Consider the following 22,607-nt stretch of genomic DNA (forward strand, 5'->3'; position numbering starts at 1 on the left):
GGGTTGCATGTTGGGAAAGGAGATCCCGGTAATCTGCTCCTGTTTCCTGGGAGAAATACCTGAATATTATTAAGGTTCCTTCCTACAACGGCATATTAGGGCTCCCAAAAAAAGAATTATGTAGCCGGGGAAGGGGGGTACTGTTTGATAAAAAGTGGACAAAACAAACGTGGATATTCTCTTAGATTAAAGTGATCATTTGTACATTTTCGAGAAAAATCGCACAAATAAAAGAGATTAAATAAAAAGGATTATTCTCCGAGATAACACACATTTTTGATAAAGAACTCGCAAAAATGGTGACTTATTTTTTGTCAAGGAACCAATCTTCAATTTTGGATCAACCTCATCACACCTCATATGCCAATGTTAAACACGGCCATAATGTCATCTGTCGAGTAGAAAATATTAATGTATTACTATTTATTTATGTTCATAAAGAACACAGAAAAAGAACATGAAAGAAAACTAAGAACAGTATTTTAACAAACAAAATTCAGTCGGTGGCTGCTGGAACCATGGTTTGGCACAATGTAAGAGTTTTCTAGCAAATTCATGATATTAAATCTCACAGTTTTTTCTCTGAATATCACAATATTACATTGCATTACAGTCCATTCTCCATCAACCCTGAAAAATGTGACACCCAGTAAGTCGAATTTTTTACAGCTTGACATGTCAATTATTCTGTTTTACCTATAATGTTCACATGTCACTGAATATAATCCGGGGTTTTGGAAACATCTTGGATGGGTCGGTATTTAGCTTTATTTACACCAGACTTTTAAACCATTACACTGTGATACCCATTGCAGGTGTTGCAACATATGTATTTCCAGCAGACGATTGAAACACTTGACCATGTTCTTTCCTGTAATCAATTACTTTTAAATCTCTGCAAATCTTTCAACACTATTGTCTTTGTGTTTTTGTGCACTGAAGTGTTTAGTATCACATACTGGCATCCTCTGTCCTGGTCTTAGCTGAGGCCGGACTGGGCTCTCCCAGGCCTACGATGTTGCGGACCACCACCCTGAACTCGTACTCCACCCAGGCGTTCAGACCCACCACTGTCGCTGTCAGCGTGTTACCGTTGACCACCTCCGGCACTGCAAAGTTGAAACGTGTTCTTTAGAAAACCAGGTTGTCGCACAACTGGACTCAAATTGAATGATGAATAAATAAAAACCCACGGAATAACCCAGATAAATACTGCAAAGGGACAGGGGGAATGTTCCACGGTACCTGTGTCAACAGCCTGCCAGCCCACAGTAAAGGGAGTTCGGGCCTGGATGATGTAGCCGGTGATGGGGCTGCCGTTGTCCCTTCCGGGAGTCCACGAAAGCTGGGCGGTACTGTCCGTGATCTCTTCCACTGCCACTTTGTCCGGAGGACCTGGCGGACCTGAATCAATCAGACAATGATGGTGGGAAGGGGGTGAATCTGAGTTACTCACCCATTCCAAGAAGCCTCCCCTCATCAAAATCACTAAGACTTCTGCACCTCGGTTTCAACGCCATCATGTTCCCTTCAATTAAGGACTAAGTCATTGGCGTGTGCATGCGGGTAATCTTCAGTCACTGCATGTTGCTTGTGCAGGGCTACGAAGTGATTATCAAACGGGATGGGATCATTTATGAGAAAAGGAAAGAGGGGCTAGATTGGAGCAGACACTCAGAGAGAAGAATGAAAGAAGAGTCAATACGGACAGGGGAAGAGAGGAGCTATGTTATGTGCCTCGGTGTTACCATGTTGCTGTTGTTTGCTCAACTGCTCAATTATTTAAATGCTTTCCATGATATTTTGCCCATGTGTAAATGAGCCAATTATAGTCATTTTCGTGATAAACATTGCCTTCTCAAAGCACCTGGGACCGCTATTACAGTTTGTTAAGGGCATGAATACCAATGTAAATCACCGGAGATAAGCCCGCACGGTGAGCCAGATACGCCGAGCACATATCAACAAAGCTGCTCACATATGCCAGTATGAGTGTGTGCCTTTTTTTAAATCTTTTTTTTCCTTTTTTATTTCAGCAAAACATATATAATGTAAACAGAATCTGGCATAATTCTGACTGGGGCAGCGACTATCCATTTACACAAAGCCTTCAAGGATTTTTCACATCCATCTCTGTCAAACCTCTTTCTCTTTGAATACTTGTGCAAATGCTTCAACGCCACATTGTTTCACAGTAGATGTACCAGGGTGTTCATGCACTGGCATATAAAAACAAGCTCTTGAAATCCTTTGGCTCTCTTACCTTTGACAACCAAGATGGCAGAGGTGGACAGGCTCTCCACATCAGTGTCAATAACGCAGACATATTTCCCCCCGTGGTTCAGCTGGATGTTACGAACCATCAGATCCCCTGATATAGTCTAGAAGGGGGGGGAATATGATCGTTGGAAAACATGAGGCTAAGTAAGAGATGCAGCGTTATTTCATCACTCAGTTTTTGGCTCTGGGATGTTTGAAACATTTATAATGCTTTGCACAATCACATTGTCTCCAGGCCACAGATTTTTGCATCTCTTCAAACACCAACAACAGACATGGCAGATGTACTCTGCACAAATAACGCTTTTGGCTGTCCTTCAGGCGCTACCCGACCAACCAGCCCCTTGCCAACCCCCCAAACCCCCTACAAACAGCTACCAGCTATACACAGGACACACAAAACAAACATAGTCGAGTTAATTGGCAAGGCAATCCTAATTATTCTGTAATTACATAAGCTCAAGCAAGATATGAGCATAACTCCCAGTGTAAAGAGCAAATATTATTGTACATAAGCTGGATGCATTTGGTAGCCGTGAGGGAACACGGCAAAACACAAATATTGTTATCTTTCTGGTCTGTATTTGACATTTGTGTAATTAGTTGCTACCTTTTTTAAAAGGCTGGTGTTTTCTATACTTTTCTTATTGTCAACAAATCTCATTAAAAGACCAAAACCCAACAATGCTCTTGTCCGTCTCTCAATTCTTCACATCTTCCCTACAATGTTTGGGCTGCTCAGACCCAAGCTCATTTGTTAATATTGAAGATGTAAAAACATACTTTTTAAAAACAAACAGTGTTGCGAAATCATTTTCTATAACAGCTGGGCACTGTAGTTTGTACCAAACGTCTGAATGTCTGAAATCAAGTGCCCAATTCTCACAATATAACTCTTTCCAAAATTCACTTCTACAAACCAACTAATCAGAAAGGAGCAATAAATGAAACAGTGCGCCGACCAAAACAACATTGGCATATATAACTCATTGTATTTGACAGCATTTCCAAATTCGAGACATTGTATCATTACCATTCATAAGTGAAATATCGCACTGACATGTCTAAAAGATAGATATTATTAGACCCATCTTTCATAATATGAAAAAAGGGCATTCGGTACGATCAATTCCTTGTCGCTTTTTGTCTTCAGGTGGTATCCGTTGACAATAACAACACAACAAAAACAATAATATCACAAGCCTTATCCTATAAAATGGCGCAATGTATGCCAAGGCGAAAAGTAATTTACAATGTTGTAATAACACATTGGATCCAGACACCATTATTCTGTTCTCGTTTTGACTGTGCGCTGGAATCCACCTTCTGAAAGTCACCTCTTGAAGAGTCTGTAACAAAGCATGTCGGCCTGTGAAAGGAAGTGTGTTGCTTTTAGAAACAAGTCACCTGGGGGGAGCCAGGTAAGACTTGCTGCAGTCGTATCGGATTTCATCAGCCCCAGCGGCAAGTGATCATAGCTCCCCTCCGCAGCAACGACGCACGTGGATCTCCGACTCTCTGAGGCACCTGACAGAGCAGAGCTGAGCGGAATTGTCCTTCTAAGCGGCCACGGGCTAAAGAGACTACCTCTGCCGCTCTATTTCCTCTTTTTCCCCTTCCTTTCATCTTCTCTCCCTGTGCGTGACAGTTTTCCACGCTCTGCTCTGCCATGTCTGATTCTCTCCCTCTCTCTAATGTCAGCCGCCACCTGGCCAACCTGGGAGCATGTGCCCGAGAGAGCAAGGCGTCCTTCCTTGGCATGAAGGCAGTGATGAGGCAGATTTGCTTTAATTATGTTAATTAATTCATCAGAAGCTGTTGAGCAGGGGGTTGGTAATCTCACTGGACAGGGAAACAGATTCTGTGAAAACTATATCTCATTATATTCCTTTGCACAGTTCAATGTCATTAGTAATTGGCATTTGCATTCATGAAGATATGAATTTGGCGTGTCCGCGACGCCGTGAGGGCATTCAGAAAGCATGCCAACCCTTAACACGTGAATGGCAGCATTCAGGGCACTGACCGTGGGCTGGAACTATAAAAAGCAAGAAAAGGCATGCGTAAAGCAATTTCATACTGACAAGCTCTGAACAATTGACTTTGCCCTTCATCAAAAGGAACAAATATTCGACAGAGAGTCCATTATATGAGGGAATAAGGATCTCAAATGCACATTTACTGGTGCCATGCCAGCTAACTCATTACTTAATTATTTCAGGGCTCAAGCTTCACAAATAGGTACGCAAAATTAAATTATGGCAAAGGAAGATGATAAGAACATGTTCTCCCTTGAGGTAAGCGAGCTAGAAGTTGAAGGGATGAAAAAGTATAAAGACCTTATTAATGAAGACCCTCTTTATGGCTGAAATGGCATTTCACTAATATATCTTTAGAAGTGTAACACAGGGCAGCTCACACAGCCAATTCAAAAGGTAAGGACCCCGATTACAGACCCAACAGTGCCATTCATAGAGGCTATCTTTTTGATATTCCATCCGCCACTGTAAAACTCTTAAATGGACGAGACTTGGCGTACATTTCATTGCTCGGGTATTATTGGTGTCTAAGAAGACCTCAGCAGGGCAGTGGAGCACACCCTTACACATCACACAGTGTGTTCCAATTAATCCGAGACTAGCCGGAATGTTGCTGAGTGCGATGCTCGAGATGACTCACCCCGCCCACTCTTTCGAAGTGATCGCTGTCTCGCTGGAAGTCGATGAGCTGGCCGTTGAATGCCCACGAGAAAGAAACATCCAGAGCTGGATCGCAGGCAATCTGGCAGGGTAACACGATGCTCTCGCCAACAATAATCTCCATGTTAGTGGCCCTCATGGTGATCCTGGTGGGCTCTGGCCAGACAACAGACGACGGCATAAGCATGTTAATTTCGCTGCCACGGGAACCTTTGACACCGCCGTGACCCTGGCAACTGCCACCTCACTTCAGTTCAACAGCTGAATCAAGGCATTCAATTGGATGTGTGCTTTCCCTGATTTTAATAAGCACTTAAATTCCAAGCCCGTCCATTAGCAACATTTAATGACATATCAGGTTCACACTTTATGTTCTGGGTTCAATTTTAGGAGAAAATGTTTGAAACAGGATAACAGAGATGGGAGCACATTCCCACTGGTGGCTGTGGTGGATTGGAGGCCTCAGAGTATGTTGAGGAAAGGTCACAGTAATTAAATTCTGTGACATTAAATGGTTCAGCTGTCAGAGTGTGAAAAGAATAGAAGCTAATGAGAAAAATAGGTCAGGTGGCTACGCACACACAACAGATAAAACTGGAGGGCTACACGTACGTGTTATGTCACCGCCTTCATAAATAATGACCTTTGACTAAATCAAGGATAACGTTTTTGTTGCTTATTTAAATGCATCATATTCATTTGACAATAACCTTGGTTGTTAACGTTAAATATGCAATACAAGTTCAATATAAATAGAGGTACTCTAAAGCCATAAATTTACAAGAAATGGTTGACCTTTATTTTGAAAGGAAAGGAAATTGACCATAAGCTAAACCCCTCCCTTGATGTCCAATCGTAGAGTGGCGATCATAACTGGGCACAGTGAGACTTAAAAACTGGATTCTAAAACTGTATGCTAGAGCTCTAGAGATAGCAATACCTGGCATCTAAAGACTTCAGAGAGAATAATAAAAATCTGAACTATGTCATGTATGTTTTATATTACATTTCTTTCTCATGATAATGTACTTTAATATTAGGGATGACTGGCTTTACCTTGCCTGCTAGCAATGCTTCTCTTTTATTTCGCCCTCAGTCTTTCTTGCATTTTTAGAGCACTGAATAAGTTAATTAATTAAGTTAAGTTAATGATATAATTAAGTTATCAATCAAATGCATACTTTAATGAAAAGTTCGGGAAAGTTATCGAAATACGCATATTTCTGTTCTTGCCATGAGTAAGTAGAGAAGATGGAAGCCACCGTCTGTAGGCAAAGTTTAGAGCTACGGCCAGCAGCCAGCTAACTTAGCTTAGCACAAAGATTGGAAACAGGGTAAACATTACATTTTCATTACAGTCATTTTTTTTTTTTAGCCTGTCTTTGTTGTTTGCATGTTGTTGAAGACAGCTAGCCTGTCTTCAACAACATGCAAACAACAAATCTGAGCTTAAGGTGGGATCATGTGTTGGACTATTTCTTGGTTGGGACCCATTTCCTGGCAATCAGCAGAGACTAGTATCAGCAGAGAGAATCAGACATGGCAATAGTTGGACACATCAACCTTTGTTGAATAGCTTAATCAATTTTACATTCACTAATTTTCCTACAATGTTTTAATTTGTGTGCCTCAGGGGTGTTGGTAGGTGTTTGTTTTTTTAGGTTGGACTATATTTGTGCTGATCAAAGTTCCCCTTTGCTTCATATTTAGCTCACAGATATTGGACTGGTATCAATCATACTCTCAACACTCAAAGCCCTTAAGCACATTTCGCAAGATATGAAACTTTTCCTTTAAAGCCTCTGAACACCCACACAGGTGTTTCCAGTTATTCTGGCTAATAAGACCTCTGCTAAGGTTGAAGGTAAGGGGAGCTTTGATGGGAATTTATCAGGTCACACATCTTGGTCTAGCAATAAGAATGATAAAGGTGTAATTTCTCCCATCCTAACAGGTGCCAAAAACCTACCAGGAGACTCAGGAAGATGCCAATCAATTGCGTCTATACACGCCTACACAGTCCTAGAGGGTCCAGAGGTCTAATCAGTCAGACTAACTGAAAAAACCTTTAGGGGGTGTTCAGAGGCTTATTTCATATGAGTCACCTAAAAACAATGAGAAGGCAGCCAGAGAAGGGGTTTTCAACCAACTCTCAGATTTGATGTTAGTCAGGCTACAAATAATAAAATCTACTAACGAAAGTTGTTATTTCATCTGTCAAGCTCAATGGTTGCCGTAGCAATCTCGAACCAATTATTTCAAGGACTCTTGAGATGCAAATTTGCAACCGTTATATGTCACTGTTTATAGTTGCTCGATTGAAAAGCATAACATAAACATAGCAATAAAATATTAACAAAGGAGGAAAGGTTGTAGAGCCAAAGATCAATAAAGGGTGAGTTGTTGGTGGAGCATAGCAGCACTCACCGGTGATGAGCAGCCTCCCAGTTGTGCTCGCTGTCCCAAACTGATTCTTAGCGACACACGTGTAGCTCGCCGCATCCCGTCTGGTTACATTGGCGATCTTTAATGTCCCATTGGGAAGCAAAGTAATCCTGTGGGAAGCAGAACAGCTTTTTTACTGTATTGACTGAGAAGGACTGTGTACAGTTAGACTGAAGTAACGAGCATTATATTGCAACTGCCTAAAGTCATTATTCTTGCTTGTATTCAACATCTTCCCATGTTTTTATTTTAGTCTTCATGTCGTAAGTCTACTGTAAGTTTCCACCGAACTGTATTCTTGTAATGAATGGAAACGCCCCTGAAGCACTTTGACCCTCATGGTGCTTTAAAGCTCTCCACTAAAGCCCATGAAAATGAAATTATTTGAGGCTGGTAAGCAGCAGGAAGGGTGACCCATCACCCTGTCTCAGTGGTAGGCTAAACACATTACTAAATGAAGAAATATTTTACAAACAGCAACACTGAATAACTAAATGAATAAATAAAATGTGCTTCACAGGCTTTATGTTGCTAAGGTCACCGAGGACGGCATCACACTGGGAAACCAACTCTCTGTATGATATGATGTGAAAGAATACAGTGCACAGTAATACCCCACAACATAGTGCACTGTTTATAATAACTGGCAAAACATTCTCAAGACATTAAAGACAGGAAAAAACTGTTGAATTAAAGTTACTACGAGTAACTTTCATTTTGTGTTGATTTGGCGGTCTCTGTGGACAAAAGCGGTAATGTTTCCAGGCACCAAAGTTCCTTTAGAAAACCTCTAAGAATAAATATAGAGAATTTGAATTTTGAAAAATACCATGTATTGTATTGTCACTCTTCATAATGTCAATAAATATATTAACATTGTAATATTAAGTTTGTATAAAGCCATCTTCAGAACACAACATCAGATTCTTGCATATTGAAGGGTTGGTTTAACTTAAGCAAGACTATGTAACACTTGCTTAGCAGCAGCTGCTACTGTCACTGCTGTCAAGTGGCTATGTGATTATGCTAAATGCTACTGTAACAACCGCTCAAATAAAGTTCAGTTCAGTCAATGAACTGACTGGGATAATGCCAGATACACAGTACTTTGCCAACATCAGCCACCATAAACTACTGGTCAAACCAGATCAAGTACGGTCGTACCATTAAAGTGTATTGAATTCAGCAAAAGGCTGTTTTATAGTCATGATGCCAACTTTTCCTTTGTAAGAGGAAGGATGTGTTCCAAAGGTTTTATAAGCTCTTTGGAATTACAGGAAAAAATGGTATCTCTACACCTCCAACAGCATGAAGGCAAAAATAATTGTGTTTGAGGTGCTCAAAGAATTGAAAAAAACCCAATAAAACCTCAACAGCAATGTGTCATACCAGAACACAATGTCTCGATAAATCACAAACCTCACTTAAAACTGTTGTTATTGGAGCTACGTTCTACCAAAGAAATAGTCCTGACAAAATCAATGGACAGTGCCTTTCGTTGATTGTCCAGATTAAAAGGCCACACCAAGTCCACATTTTTCGGATGGGTTTTTAAAATCCGTCATCCAATTAAAACCATAACGCATAGTGAGTCTGATGCGTTTTGTTATTCTCTTCATTGGGAAAATTTGCAATACGAAACAAAACAGAAATAATAAAATGGGTGCAAAAGATAGCACTAGTCCCAAACAGGGCTAAACAATAAATTATTATGTTAAAATGTTTAGCTGCCAACGGAACAGCCTCTTCTCTCTAATTTTCTGTAAATCCTTTGTTTTGCGACAGATTCCAAGCTGTTCTGCATTCACCCGCCACAATCTATCTTTAAATTACACATCTCTGATTTATTTGATTTCTTTACCGTACACAGAAAATTAAAAGACAATTAAAAGATTTGAGCTTGTATTTATTTTTAAACGTATGACAATTTTGGACGAAAAATACAGACTTGGTGCACAAACAGAGACAGATTTTTTTATAGATGAGTAAAACCTGAGTAGATTAAGCTAAAATGATCTGCATGTCTAGACGCCACGGGGGAAATATGTTGTGGAAATGTATTTTTTTTTATAATCTGAGTGAGAGCACCATTCATTTATTGCTATTCAGTGACAAATTTGTGTACACATCTTTCTAAACACTGCTCCAATTTACAGCATGGCTGCATTTAAGAGAAAAAACACTTTCCATCCAATGTCTGCGTACATCTAGTGTTTGAAATACTACGTGGGCTTCACATGCTGTGTGCTCAATGTCAGTCAGCTTGGGAATTTTACCAATTTTCTGCAGCTATACGTAGATGCAACTCCCCGTCTGGAGCCAACCAAGGAGCCTCAGCGCTGTTTTGACAAGATTCTTTGCTGGTATTGTTTGCTTTCAGACCTCCTTTTGAATAAGCAGCATGGGCGTGATTCAAACAGCACAAAGTCAAGCATTTCTTCACTGTGCTGTTTTCCAGTTGCTCTTATTCAGTCCGTCCTGCGTGTTTGTGTGCATGCTGCTAATTCTGGATGTGCGCGAGCTGACTTGCAGCCGGGGGAATTTAGTCACCGCTTTTCTTCTCCCTCTGATGATGACAAGTCTGTGGATGGATTGCTCAAATGTGTCATTTCTTGCCTGTGATTTCCCTCTCGGATTTCTCCACCTTTTAATTGGTCCTTTAGCATTGTGTAAAATTTTTGCAGTAGCTCAAATTAGCCTCCCGGCGAGACAGAGGAGGACAACTAACTACCGCTTTGTGCCGCTGAAAGTGGCGCCTTAAGTTTGCTCATTGTCTGCATAATGTCTGTGTGTGTTTCTAGTCTTGTGAGATGTCTCTTCTCTCAAAATCTGCGACGAGGCTTTTTTGTCTTTGCGGCACCAATGATTGCACGAATCAAACTCTATTTGTACGTCATGAGGAAGTAGAGAGCATTTACCTCGGATAATTACAGGAGCAACAGCTTCCCTTTTGCTTTCTCTCTTTAAAAGCCTTTATCTCGGGCAGCGACTCCATTTGCTAATCTTTGATAGTCTTAAACATTTCATGCGTGCCATGTTGATATGACCAGCTGGCAACTTCATCCCTCACACCCAGCTATTTGCACATGCACACAGTATAATAGCCATATGCAATTTTCCTGGCGGGTGTGTTTTCCTGCTCTCCTTCTCCTCATTAGCCTTCCCTTCTATGCATCCGCACAATTCCCAAACACACAATTCAAACAATTCTGGCTTGCGGTGAATGTGAATAAAAAGCTGTTAGGAATATGCACTCAGACTTTTATCCTACCTTTCGTTTCTCTGCAGGATCTCATTCCCTTTCTTCCACAGGCTAATTGCTGGGGGCGAGGCCTGGGGCTTGCATTCAAGAGTGACTTCGCTGCCTGAGCGAGCTTTTAGCAAGGCCCTTAATGGACTTTTGGAGAAACTGGGAGGTGAAGCTGAGCGTCGGGGAGCAGAGAAAGGCATGAGATTAAAAAAAATACAGACAACCTGTACTTTTGCAGATCAGCCGCACCATATCAAAATCAACTCTCCTCAGCTTTCAGTGTGAGCAGCTCAAAGTCTCAGCATGAACTCAAGCAGAAATGCATATTGGGCTCAAGGCTATACTGGCCCACCTGCCAGCCCACTCTTTCAATGCTACACACATAAAAGCTTCACAACCTGCACATTTTTCACCTGTTGTCCACACTCATCATCATATTTTTTGTTGTCCCCCAAACCCAAGGTGTCATCACATGTATCAAGATGGAATTTAATTTCTCATCGAGCCAAACAGATGGCTAATAATTCAATACCCCATCTACATGGGAAAGCATGCACAATGGCACAGAACAATGCATTTGTAGTATCCAAATCAATATGATGAAAAGACCAAAAGTAAAATGAGACACTCCATCAGATTCATATTTTCTCTTTTCTTGTTCCTGGCAGAGCCCATAGTGACATCAAATGAGTCTGCAGACTGATTGCTGAGGAGAGCTAAAGCAGGCTGCTGTTTTCTCTTCTTTTTTTTTATCTCAGGAGATGATCAAACGCATAGACAGATAAGCAGGATAAAAGCAGAGAGAGGGATGCAATCTTACCTAACACCATTAGTTGGGCCCCGGAATAAATAATGCCATGTTTGTTTTCGGCCACACACTGATACACCCCGGAATCCGACAGGTTTACTGACGTTATGGAGAGAGCCCCGTTTTCGATTTGTACCCGGCCCTGAGGAGGAGAGAGAAACAGTTCTGCATATCCATTGCAAGGCCAGCCTATTATGTCCACAAGCGCAGCAGCAATTACTGGTGCACCATGAAGGGAGGGGGACAGCAGGAGAGGAGAGTGAGAGAGAAAAAAAAGCTTATAGAGCCTCGTGGCATTCTACGTATGTTCAGCTCGGAATTGGGGAAGCGATGAGGAGGCAGCGATGGAAACCTGTGTCTCAGATACACAGAAGAGAAGCAATGTTGACAACAGCACCAGCAGCATATTAAGAAGTCATTTATTTGCCGTGGTTGCTCAGCTGGAAAAACTATGATGACAGCCTTGGATGATGACTTGGATTGATTTTTTTAACCCAATGAGGTGGTCAGAGATCCTCAAGGCTGCAGGGGGAGGGGTTTCTTCCAATGCTATCTTAATTATAGATGCATTTGGAATGCTGGAGCTCAGTGAAATAGAACACATTAGTGAGGTACAAAGTCACCTTATCACATAAACACTGCCAACCTTCACTGTGAATCTATTTGTAGCATGTTACTACAGGTAATTACATTCTACATTCTTTTGCTTCGTTTGCTGATTTGAAGCGGCACACCACTTATTTCACACATTTTGGCTTTGGCAATCTATAATGGTGCAATATTCTGTGTTGGTCCGAGGGGAGATTGGGAGTTTGGAAAAACCACAGGGACCTTCTTCTTAATTACAAAAAAACAAAACAAAACTGGCAGGTGTGTTCAGACAGAAAGTGAATTTTCACCTCAGTAAGGTGAAAAGTGATTTAAAAATTAATGCATATTAAGATCAAACATAATAGAATCGAGATTAGTGTATGCTTGTTAATTCCAAGTATAAATGCCAATAGATCAGATGTCCTGATCCACATAATATATTTAGATACAGATACCAGGTGTGCCTCTTTTCCAAATGTTTCTGCCCCATTATGAAAGCAAAGTACTAAATCGCTGGAGTACCCCTTGAAAGCCATGAACGGCAGATCTACCTAGCAAGTGGAAAAGGGATAAGAGGCTGATTCTCGTCATCAAAGGCCTGTTCTGATACAGAACATGCATTCATCGAGAGCAGGATATGTTCACAATTCATCTCTTTAATCTGTTTCTGTACATTTTTGATTCAGCGTGACTAAACGGACTGGAAACATCTGCTTTCATTACGTCGCCCCAGGCATTAATTCCGCTGTTTTCCTCTAGTTTTCCTAAAGTCTAACATGTCTCCATACCTCAGACGTCAATTGCTCCCCATTCTTCAGCCAGCTGTAGGACGGTTTGGGCTTCCCGTTGGCCTTACACTCCCAGAAGAGGTTCTCCTCGATGGACAGCGCTGTGTCCGTCATAGTCTGGAGCCAGTGGGGTTTAGCTTGGAATAAATGAGAGGATTACCTTCAAACATGTGTTTTAATTATAGAGGCAGTGGATTAGCAAAGGGTGGTATCAGAAATCATGAGGCCGTTAAAGCAGTCTTGCAATAAATCATCGAAGTTTAAAGTAGATTATCAGCATAATGAGGAATGCAGGCTGGTCAACACATTTTAATATTGGCTGGAAAAGCAGCGCCTCTGCAATAATATTCACTTTTTACTATTCCGAGCTTGGATCCAAAGCCTGCACTTTAATTTCATGGTGACATTGTGCCCCACATATTGTAGACAAATAGGCTTTCTGTCAAACGAATGAGATTAAAGCAGCTGGTCACATGCATGTTTCCGGTGAAAATGCAGACGCACATTCATTCCCGCGTCGTCTCCCTGCATTCCCTGTCAATTTGAAACGGTTCACTCACCATGGAATGAAATACGACCCCGTGCGGCATTTTTGCCTCGCCGATTCTCCGCCATACATTCGTACGTCCCTGCGTCTTCCTGCTGGAAATTGGGTATTTCAAGGACGGCGTTTGAATTCTTCATTTTCACTTTGCTGGGGAAAGGGATGCCGCTGGTTCTCCTCCAGCTTATTTCTGGGACGGGGCTGCAGAAAAAGAGAAACGGAAAAGTTCCCTTGGTGGCGACTGTCACTCCCAGTGATCAAAGTTTGATCAAGCACAGACGAAAAGCAGTTGAAGCTAAAGCCTTGTAAGTTATTGTTCCCTGCAAATCAAACCTGTGATTGCCCTGATTTCAGAAGCTTTAGAAAGAACTTTGATTTCTACTCCCTTGTCTTGTCATGTTACGGCCCTTATTCTCTTGTGGATTGATGAATCTGAGAGTGAATAATGCTACCCTTGTGCATCCCTAAATCATCTTGAGTAGCTCTAATTCATGCACGAATGAGCCCAAGGATTATGTCACACACACACACACACACACACACACACACACACACACACACACACACACACACACACACACACACACACACACACACACACACACACACACACACACACTGAGGGGGACTTACTTTCCCAGAGCGAAGCATTCCAGTTTCACCACCGATTCCTTCGCAGCTGGAACTGAATCAGGGAAATTAACTTCTATTTTGGGTTCATATTCGCCCATTACTCCTGCAAAAGGGAGACAATGGAGGACAAGCTTTTTACATTAATGATTAACAGCACTCCTATTATACACATGTTGGATCAAAAAGAGAGCAGTAACACAGTGACACGGCTGACAAAAGAGTCTCTACGCATGCATGTTGAGCAGAGTGACCACTGATGGGATGTAGAAGAGGTGGCTTATAAAAGATTCAGAGAACACATCAGGGAAAAGACTCACTGTAGAAATTCATCACCTGTGGCAATGTGACTTCATTTATGACTTTATTTATATTCACATCACTGGAACGAGACAAAGGCTCCTTGACAGCGATAGTAGTATGCCCTTTACCAAACACAACCCCCACAGTCTGGCAGCAAGAGCTGATTTGGGGACCTGTGCATGTTTTCAGACTAAAGGTCACTAAAGACGCTGAAAAGTAAGTGTTTGCATCTTACACCCAGAGTGTAAAAACTCCACTAAGGGCAGGTGAGAGATGAGAAGGATAGAGCAAAGAAAAAATAAACTTTCAAAAAAACTTGAAAGAAATTCAGCTATTGACGGTAGTTGTTGTTACGTTTTTACCTCGTTACATTCAAATGTTACATTACGTTGTTACTTTACGCTGTGGCGCTACATTGCTGCGTTTCGTTGCGTTACGTTGTTGCGTTACGTTGTTGCGTTACGTTGTTGCGTTACGTTGTTGCGTTACGTTGTTGCGTTACGTTGTTGCGTTACGTTGTTGCGTTACGTTGTTGCGTTATTATTTCCATACAAACCATTGTCTTTTTCCAACCTTAAACATGTAAACCTAACCAATCGTTACGTTAACCATGTAGCACTGTGCATTTCTGTTAGCGTGACATGATGCTGATATGAAACATAGTTCTGGTTCAGAAATGTTACATTCACTGTATCCTGTGGTTTCAAAAAAAGCACAATGCCAACAATTTTTCTGGCGCCTGGGTTGCTGATCATCTCAATGATTAGTTATTTATGATATGCGGCATTTTCCTGTATGGAAACGTCAACATTAATTCAAACTATAACTCAGCTCATGAAAGATTTGACAGTTCTGCATTTTGTGCTTCCAATAAATGGTCTGTTAATTCTGAATAATGGCTGAATAGAGACGCTGACAAAGGACTAAAGGGAAACACTGTACCGCATTCTAATAAGGATCAGTGGCTTTATCAGTAGCTAACAAATTATTTACTTAGGCTTTATTGATCATAAGCCACTGAAAACAACAACGTATAGGTTTCCCGACTTTGACATTCATGTGGTTGGTGTATTCTGTAATAATCCAGTTTGCCTTATGCATTCATGCTGTAAATGCTTATGGAATTGTCATTGTAAGCCATCAGATCATCAGTTATGAATGTAAATTATTTATAAGTAGATTGTGGTCCAGAAAATGACGTGCTGGAGAAGAATAAAGGCCAACCAACCTGGTAACCCAAAAGTTGTTATTTAGAATGGTATATAACTGATCTGTAAAGTGTTTAATAACATGAATTTAAGCCACGAGAGACAAGAAAAAAAGCCTTTATAAAGGCTGTCAGGTAGTACAAAAAAACCTGACATCCTCTCTGAGAAGTAATTTTCTTAACAACCTTTTCAATAGAAATTAATTGAGTATGTATGTGAAGCAGGTTCCCCCAACTCGTTGAATATGATATTAAATGCTACAATTCAAATTGAGACGTCCAATATTCAGAGTTGGGAAGAAGTCTGTCCTGTCAGCATGTTAAATTTACGTTAACTTGAGCAAAGGCAGCTTAAGTGCAGAGCTGTCAACAGTATCATTAGATGTCAACAGTCCAATATCAAAACATTGTCAGATGTGACTTCTTATTTTACAGTATATTTAAATATTACTAAATGATGTCAACTAGACTTAATCAAATATAGCCCCTCTATAATCTGGATGTAATGTCAACTTGATGCGTACTGGGCAAACAACCACAAATGGCAATATGCTGACGTGAAGATGTAACAACTATGGATTAATCCAACATCATTCTAATCAGTTCCCCATAGTTTAAAGAATTTACCGTCACTTCTGAGGACCAGCGGTGTGGGAGAGCTGAGCACCTTCTCCCTCGTCACAGAGTTGTTAACCACACAGGTGTAGTTTCCAACATCTGAGGGCTCCACTTTTGCAATGTACAGACTCCCGGTCTCCTGAGAGATGAATCGACGACTGTCTTGTTGGACAAAGTACGGGTACTCATTGAAGATCCATGCAAATGTCAGCTCTGGAATGGAAAGGAATACAATTAAACCGCTGTCATCGCTCGCTCAAAACTGATTCCGCACACACTGCATTGGTGACATCGATGTCTACAGCGGGGACGCCTGAACCAAAAGCAGATACCCCACTGTGGCCTAAAAAATGTTAGCATATAACCTCATTTTCCTTCCCTTATCTCAGTTTCCTTGGGAAGATATACCAAGGCATGGCAAATGTAATAGCTATCAGTGCAGAAGCAATGGGAGACCCAGGGAAAGGGAGCGAAACAAAATGGATTACAGCGTGTCAGTGGCCCTCCCCTGACACATGGCCTCCATTCCCCGGGTCCCTGAGTGACTTGGTGGGTTCATGGGAGGCGAGTACGAACGGAGGGTTGGATGGTTTGACGGATTGACGTTTGGAGGTGGGAACATGTTGTGACGCCCCTTTCACAAGCTGCAGGTCTACCAATACGAAAAAAAATTGAAACCTGCCATTGTGAATTACTGTGTCATTTCAAGAAGCGCACGCTGCACAGATTTGGGAGAGCGAGGAGATGGTCTGGATAATCTACCACTTCGGAGTTGAGGGGCTCAGAGTCAAAAGGTGTATGCGACAACTGTCAATCATATCTGATGTCCCCTCACGGCCTCGGATGGGATCGAGCATCCGAGCTGGGAGCAGCGATGCAGATACAACGCAGCTTCTGATTAGGCTAGCAGAGTCAGCATAACCTCCATCTGAACTATGCGGCTGTAATGAGCAGTGAGAATTGTAAGCCAAGTGGACAGTGGAAATACAACATAAGGGCTTTAATGCAGTAGAAAAGGTGACTTGTGCACAAAAAAAGCCAATTGAGTAAACAAATGACTGCAGTGGAGCACAGAAGTGACTCGATAACAATTGCATGTGACAGTTTTGTCTTTAATTTATGATATCTGGTGATTTGATGATGAATGTTGTGGTAGAGGTAAAAGCTTTTTTGCAGAATTCAAAGTCAACAAAGTGAAACGAGAGCCAGAAAGGGTGCTTCATTCCGTAGGTGTTAGATAAAGTTCAATGGCGTTCAAGGTTATGAAGCAAATTGATGCTTTCAAAAAAAGGTGTAGGAAAGGAGAGAGAGGCGTGAGAGAAAGAGGGAGAGAGGGAGCAGTAGGGTGAGAAAGGAAGAAAGGGACAGCAGGCCGCTTTTACTTTCATTCACTTCTGATAATGTGAAAGAAAATAAAACACAATGGGCGCCACAGTTACAACAGCCAACCGCGTATAAGCCCAGGCCTATGTCAGAGGAAAGCTGTCAAACTGTATTTCACACAGAGTACTCTGACCCATTATCCCATAGACCAGCTGTACAATGCACTGCGCTACAAACTGTTCCCTTGTGAAGGAAATTGGTTGTTCCAATGTGCAAGCTACTGTATCAAGAGGGAGACAAGCTAGGCAGCAGCCATTGTCCATATCCTCAGAGAGGTGGGTGTGGGCAGTCTGCGCGTTTATCTGCTACTTGACGCCTCTGAGAAGCTACAGACGACATCTGTAGCTTCTCAGTTGAACAATTAAAGCATTTCTTTATGAATGTGTGGTGCATTATTATGAGGCTGCAGCTTGCAGCTTGTTAGCTTAGTTTAAAGACTGGAAAGAGCAAGCCTGGCTCTGTCCAAAGGTAGATAATAGCCTTCTATTAGCACCTCTAAAACTCACTAATTGACACGTAATATCACCTTTGCTAATCGCATGAAAAATAACAAAGTGCATCAAGTACTAAACCCCCTCATTGCTTATATACTTTTTTTAATGTATATTGTATGGTTTTTGTAAGGGTTTAGAGAAAGAGACATAGCGTGTCATTTTGTGAGCTTTAGAGGTGCTTATATACAGATACTGTCAGGCTAGCTGTTTCTCCTTGTAAATAATATTTGTGCTAAGCTATGTTAGCCAGCTGTTTGCTGTAACTTCATATTTAACAAACAGACATGGAGAGAGGTATCAATCTTTTCATCTAACTCTCGGCAACAAAACAAAGAAGCTTGTATGACAAAATGTCAAACTTTTCCTTTTTAGTCAGAAAGACACTACTTGAAATAGTTAAGTGCACTCAGTAGATTGCAGTCCACGACATGGAGTGTCCCTCTTGTATGTTATTAATCTGCAGATGCTGCGGTTCAAAATGAGACCAAACTTTTCTATAAATGTCAGTTTTTTAAGCAACAACAAAAGCCAATATGTGGTCTCTAATGGACTAGGCGGGGCTTGTTTTTAGCCTTGCCGATTGAAATGCCTTTTGCTAATGAAGCATACAGAAAATAAAATTGTAAAACAGAAAATATAATCGTTTTTTCAAGACAGGCCCTTGAGAAAACAGTCATAAATGTGCACAAATAATGTAAGGCTGAATGATCTAGGAATATGCAAGATTCGTTGTGGACAGAGGGATACACTCACGCTCGCATGCACACACACACAAACACACGGATGCATGATCTCCCTGCAGGCTTAGACCTGGAAAAGTACACATGAATGGGTGTAAAACAGATTAATTTAGGAGTAAGGGAATAATCCTTTATCAAAGGTCGCTGTGAAATGAGTGGAGGGAATTATATGACTTGTTATGAGTCATGTTTAAATAAGAGGCACAAAAGCAGCATACCCAAATAGAGCAAGCTTACCTCCAGAGTGTGCAGGTGGTCCACATAACAGAACCACTCCCTGGCCCTCACGGACGTTGACAGCGTTCCTCACCGTTTGAGATTTGAAGTTATCAAGATCTGATGAGTCAAAAAAGATCGAAATGGAATTAGACTGCAGACGAAAAAAACAGTCAAATCATCAACGGCACAGAGCTCAATATCAGACAGCCAGAAAGTGTATTTTTATGTTGACCGTATTCTCAATTTTCTATGAAAAGGATAGTTCTTAAAGGAAAAGACTTTTTCTCAAGCATTTTTCTGATGTTACATTTTGAGCACTGGCACTTTGATAGGGCATCATTGATTGCCCTGGGACAGCTCCCAGCAGCCTCCGACACTTTCAAAGGCATCTGGGGTGTTGATGAAATAGATGGACCTGACTTGTTGATGCTTACCCTGCGACACCACACTTTAGCACAGCGAAGAAGATTAGGCTGGAATGAGATGAAATGAGCAGAAGGGGGGAGGAAACGCTGAGCGTGGACTGAGCAAACACGGGGGTGTGTGCATGACAAATGACAGTTTGCAGTGCCAGCAGCAATAAGTAAGATCATTATTAAATGTGGTGTAATCTCGCACTTAAAAACATTAGCTTCCCCATCAATACTCTCAGCACTATCCATCCCCTTTTGCAAATGAAGGAGCAGTTGCTGGCAGACAAAAAACCCGAAACCTGGGATGATAAACCACCCTTGGCTTCATGACTGATGGAGGGAAGCTGCCGCAGTCCGCTCTGTACTCTGTCTGCACCCTCTGGCTAACAGCCTAGAGTAAGCCATCCAAACACAAACAAAAGAAAGTCAGTGTGACCGATAAGGGAAATTAAGGGGAAGGAAGATTATGGAGAGAAGTGGGACAGAGTGTTGGTAAGATTAATGAGCAGCTCTCTGATGACCGCAGTGGAATCAAACAGAGCCAAGTCACGGCAGGACACCAAGGAGGCCACAGGAGGAGGCGACTGACTTCAAAAATTACAGACAGAGGCAACGTCCTTCTGATCTCATCAGGCTGCCTTAGTAAATACAGACTCGATCTCTTAAAGACATTCACAATATTCCGGCGTTTAAAAAAAAAAAGAAGCTCCGGCAAAATAGCAGTTGATAATTATAACAACCAAGCTTTCATGGTGAATCACAGAGCTACAAATAACAACTTAGCGGACGAGGAGATGATGACTACCTCACCAAGATCGTGCAAAAATGGCACAGAGGAGATGTAGCTGGGCTCGGTGCTGAAGGGGATACACTTCTGTCTTTGCCCCGGCCACTGAGCAGAAGAATAATGGGCTTCACTGGAGTGAACTGACCACACACTGTAACTCTGGGAGCTAGAGGCCAAACTCACTGTAGCTGCAGTGATTCCTTTGTTAGCTGAAGAAGAAAAAAAAAGAATGGCTGGCCTAGAGATTACAGAGAGCGACCATTACAGCTCGAAGATGATTGGTCTGGGCAATGGCGCCGCCCATATCACTGCTACATATTGTGACGGACAGTGTTCTTGAGCAAAGCTTTTACCTGCTGCAGAGGCCACATAATGCAGCATTCTAAATGTGTATTTGCTATTTTTAAGAAAAATAAATCTGGTTTATTATAATTTTAGCTTTAGCTATAGTCTCCATTACTTATTATAACACTGTAAGGCAATTACTGAGAATTGGACACGGGACAACATCATTACAACACAACTGAGCAGCGGGAAGATAACAGGTTGTAAACATACCAAATGGCTTTTTCAAGCAGTATTCATTCCTTTTTGGTGACTAATGAGCAGCTGTTTACACAACACTGACACATTGTCACCTTGTAAAAGCTGATAAGGCGCTTATTATGGTGTTACGGTGATGAAATATAAGTCCTATATTCACTCTCTGTTTTTGGTCTCAACCAACTCTCCAAGGAGAAATATGCCTTTTTGGCTCCTATGTTCCACCACAATCACCAGCTAGTGAATAACTGTGTATGTCTGTTGTTTAGTGCTGATGCAGGCAGTGAACACAGCTTCTAGCTGTGGCTGGAGACGATACTAATGAGAGCGTCGAGACTGAAGCAAACAGGACAGTTGAGGGCCACAAAACCAAACCAAGCAGTTAGCTGAGAGACTCCAAAGGGCTCCATAGAGCTGAGTTGAACTCGCAGTCAGGAGTCATTGTTTGTCCATGGACACATTTCATACTGCACAGTAATTTGATCTATTGTTGATATAGAATGAAATTGATTAGTGCAGCTAACCCACTTTAACCCACTCATTTGGTGTTAAAACAATTAGTGAATGCAACCAAAACGTTACTTATGATTGCATCAAACTGTACGTGGATCAAAGTTGAACCAGGAACTTGATCTGTAATGGCATGGATGTATTGAGAGATACTGCGTAACAATGAATGCCGCTTGTCCACTGCACGCTTCTACTTCTACCTGGACCTGCTTTTTTTTCTTTTTTTTTTTACATTCGGAAAAATGTTATGGATAGTCCCTGGTACTTTTTTGGCACAAGCTTGTTCGAGGTTCCAGATGTGTAAGGTAGTTACGTGGAGGCGCAGTGCACACTGCTATGACGGACCCCTGTTACTATGTTTGAAAGGCTTGACCACTGGTACCAAAAATGAGCTAAATGGAGTAGAGTCAAATTGAGCGGAGCCATGCACTGGAAATGAGGCAATAATCTTGCTGCTAATTTGCCCCAGTGGCTAATCATGGTACTGCATGACATAATCCCATTGCCTAAAAGGTATCTACCAAGAAACTGTCAATATAAAATATATTGAGAAGAAACCCTCAACCTTTAACAAGGTCAATATTGACTCTTTAAATTATTACAAGGTTGTTTTTTGTAATCATCAAAATGAATGTCGGATTAGACATTTTTATGTCGTTATTTCAATATATAGTCTATGCTGAGCAGAAATGAGAAGACAGGGGTCAGGAAAGAAACAATAATCTTCTTTTGCACTAGGCCAATGTTGGCACGTTCCAAGATCTCAGCAAACAACTTGATGAGCACAATGTTATCACAACCGCTGATGATTGCCAAAACTCTGAAAATAAAACCCAGATTGTATAAACTAAATGTCTCTTCATGGCAGTGCGAAAAAGACAAAATCATCAATAATACAGTGAGCACGTGTTATGATGTCGATTAAAAATATCTGCTTCATTTTATGCGTTTATATTAGTAGTTTCTTCTTGTGAGCTGTGGGAGGACATGTAGGCTTAAAGTCGTTGCAGCTTGATTTTGAAGGCAAGCAAAGCAGCAAAGAAGGCATGACATTTCTATCTTAGGGCAGTGGCCTCATTACACAGGAAAGCAGAGTATCAGCCATGCTGATCTCCTAGACCTCCCTCACTGCGCATTAGGCAAGACAATAAATGTCAAGCAGCTCTGCTCTTCACCCGGTCCCCACAAGTAAGATTCATTGCTGGCTATAGGGATAATGGCAGTCCATCTCCTGAGAGGAAGTGAAATGCTCTCTATCCTTGGGACATGATCAATAGTCAGCAGGCTTGATTAAGGGAGGAAAGGTGCCTCAACAGTGCCTGTCTGGAAGGTACTGTAGGACCACACGCCACAGC

The 22,607-nt window shown here is 41.6% G+C and overlaps 1 protein-coding gene across 1 annotated transcript in view; it reads right to left on the reverse strand.

Annotated features, from left to right (window-relative positions):
* cntn3b (contactin 3b) overlaps positions 1-22,607 on the reverse strand; it is a 40,318-nt gene that overhangs the window by 4,887 nt on the left and 12,824 nt on the right. Inside the window, exons 4-15 of the mRNA XM_054616902.1 lie at positions 19,018-19,116; positions 16,173-16,376; positions 14,039-14,141; positions 13,422-13,606; positions 12,862-12,998; positions 11,495-11,624; positions 10,696-10,846; positions 7,407-7,534; positions 4,960-5,135; positions 2,264-2,381; positions 1,246-1,404; positions 960-1,109 (exon numbers count right to left, since the gene is read on the reverse strand). Of these exons, the coding sequence (XP_054472877.1) occupies positions 960-1,109; positions 1,246-1,404; positions 2,264-2,381; positions 4,960-5,135; positions 7,407-7,534; positions 10,696-10,846; positions 11,495-11,624; positions 12,862-12,998; positions 13,422-13,606; positions 14,039-14,141; positions 16,173-16,376; positions 19,018-19,116 (1,740 nt within the window). The remainder of the gene's footprint in view (positions 1-959; positions 1,110-1,245; positions 1,405-2,263; positions 2,382-4,959; positions 5,136-7,406; positions 7,535-10,695; positions 10,847-11,494; positions 11,625-12,861; positions 12,999-13,421; positions 13,607-14,038; positions 14,142-16,172; positions 16,377-19,017; positions 19,117-22,607) is intronic.

This window comes from Anoplopoma fimbria, chromosome 17 (assembly GCF_027596085.1).
Source record: "Anoplopoma fimbria isolate UVic2021 breed Golden Eagle Sablefish chromosome 17, Afim_UVic_2022, whole genome shotgun sequence".
In the NCBI taxonomy this organism is placed as follows: Eukaryota; Metazoa; Chordata; class Actinopteri; order Perciformes; family Anoplopomatidae; genus Anoplopoma; species Anoplopoma fimbria.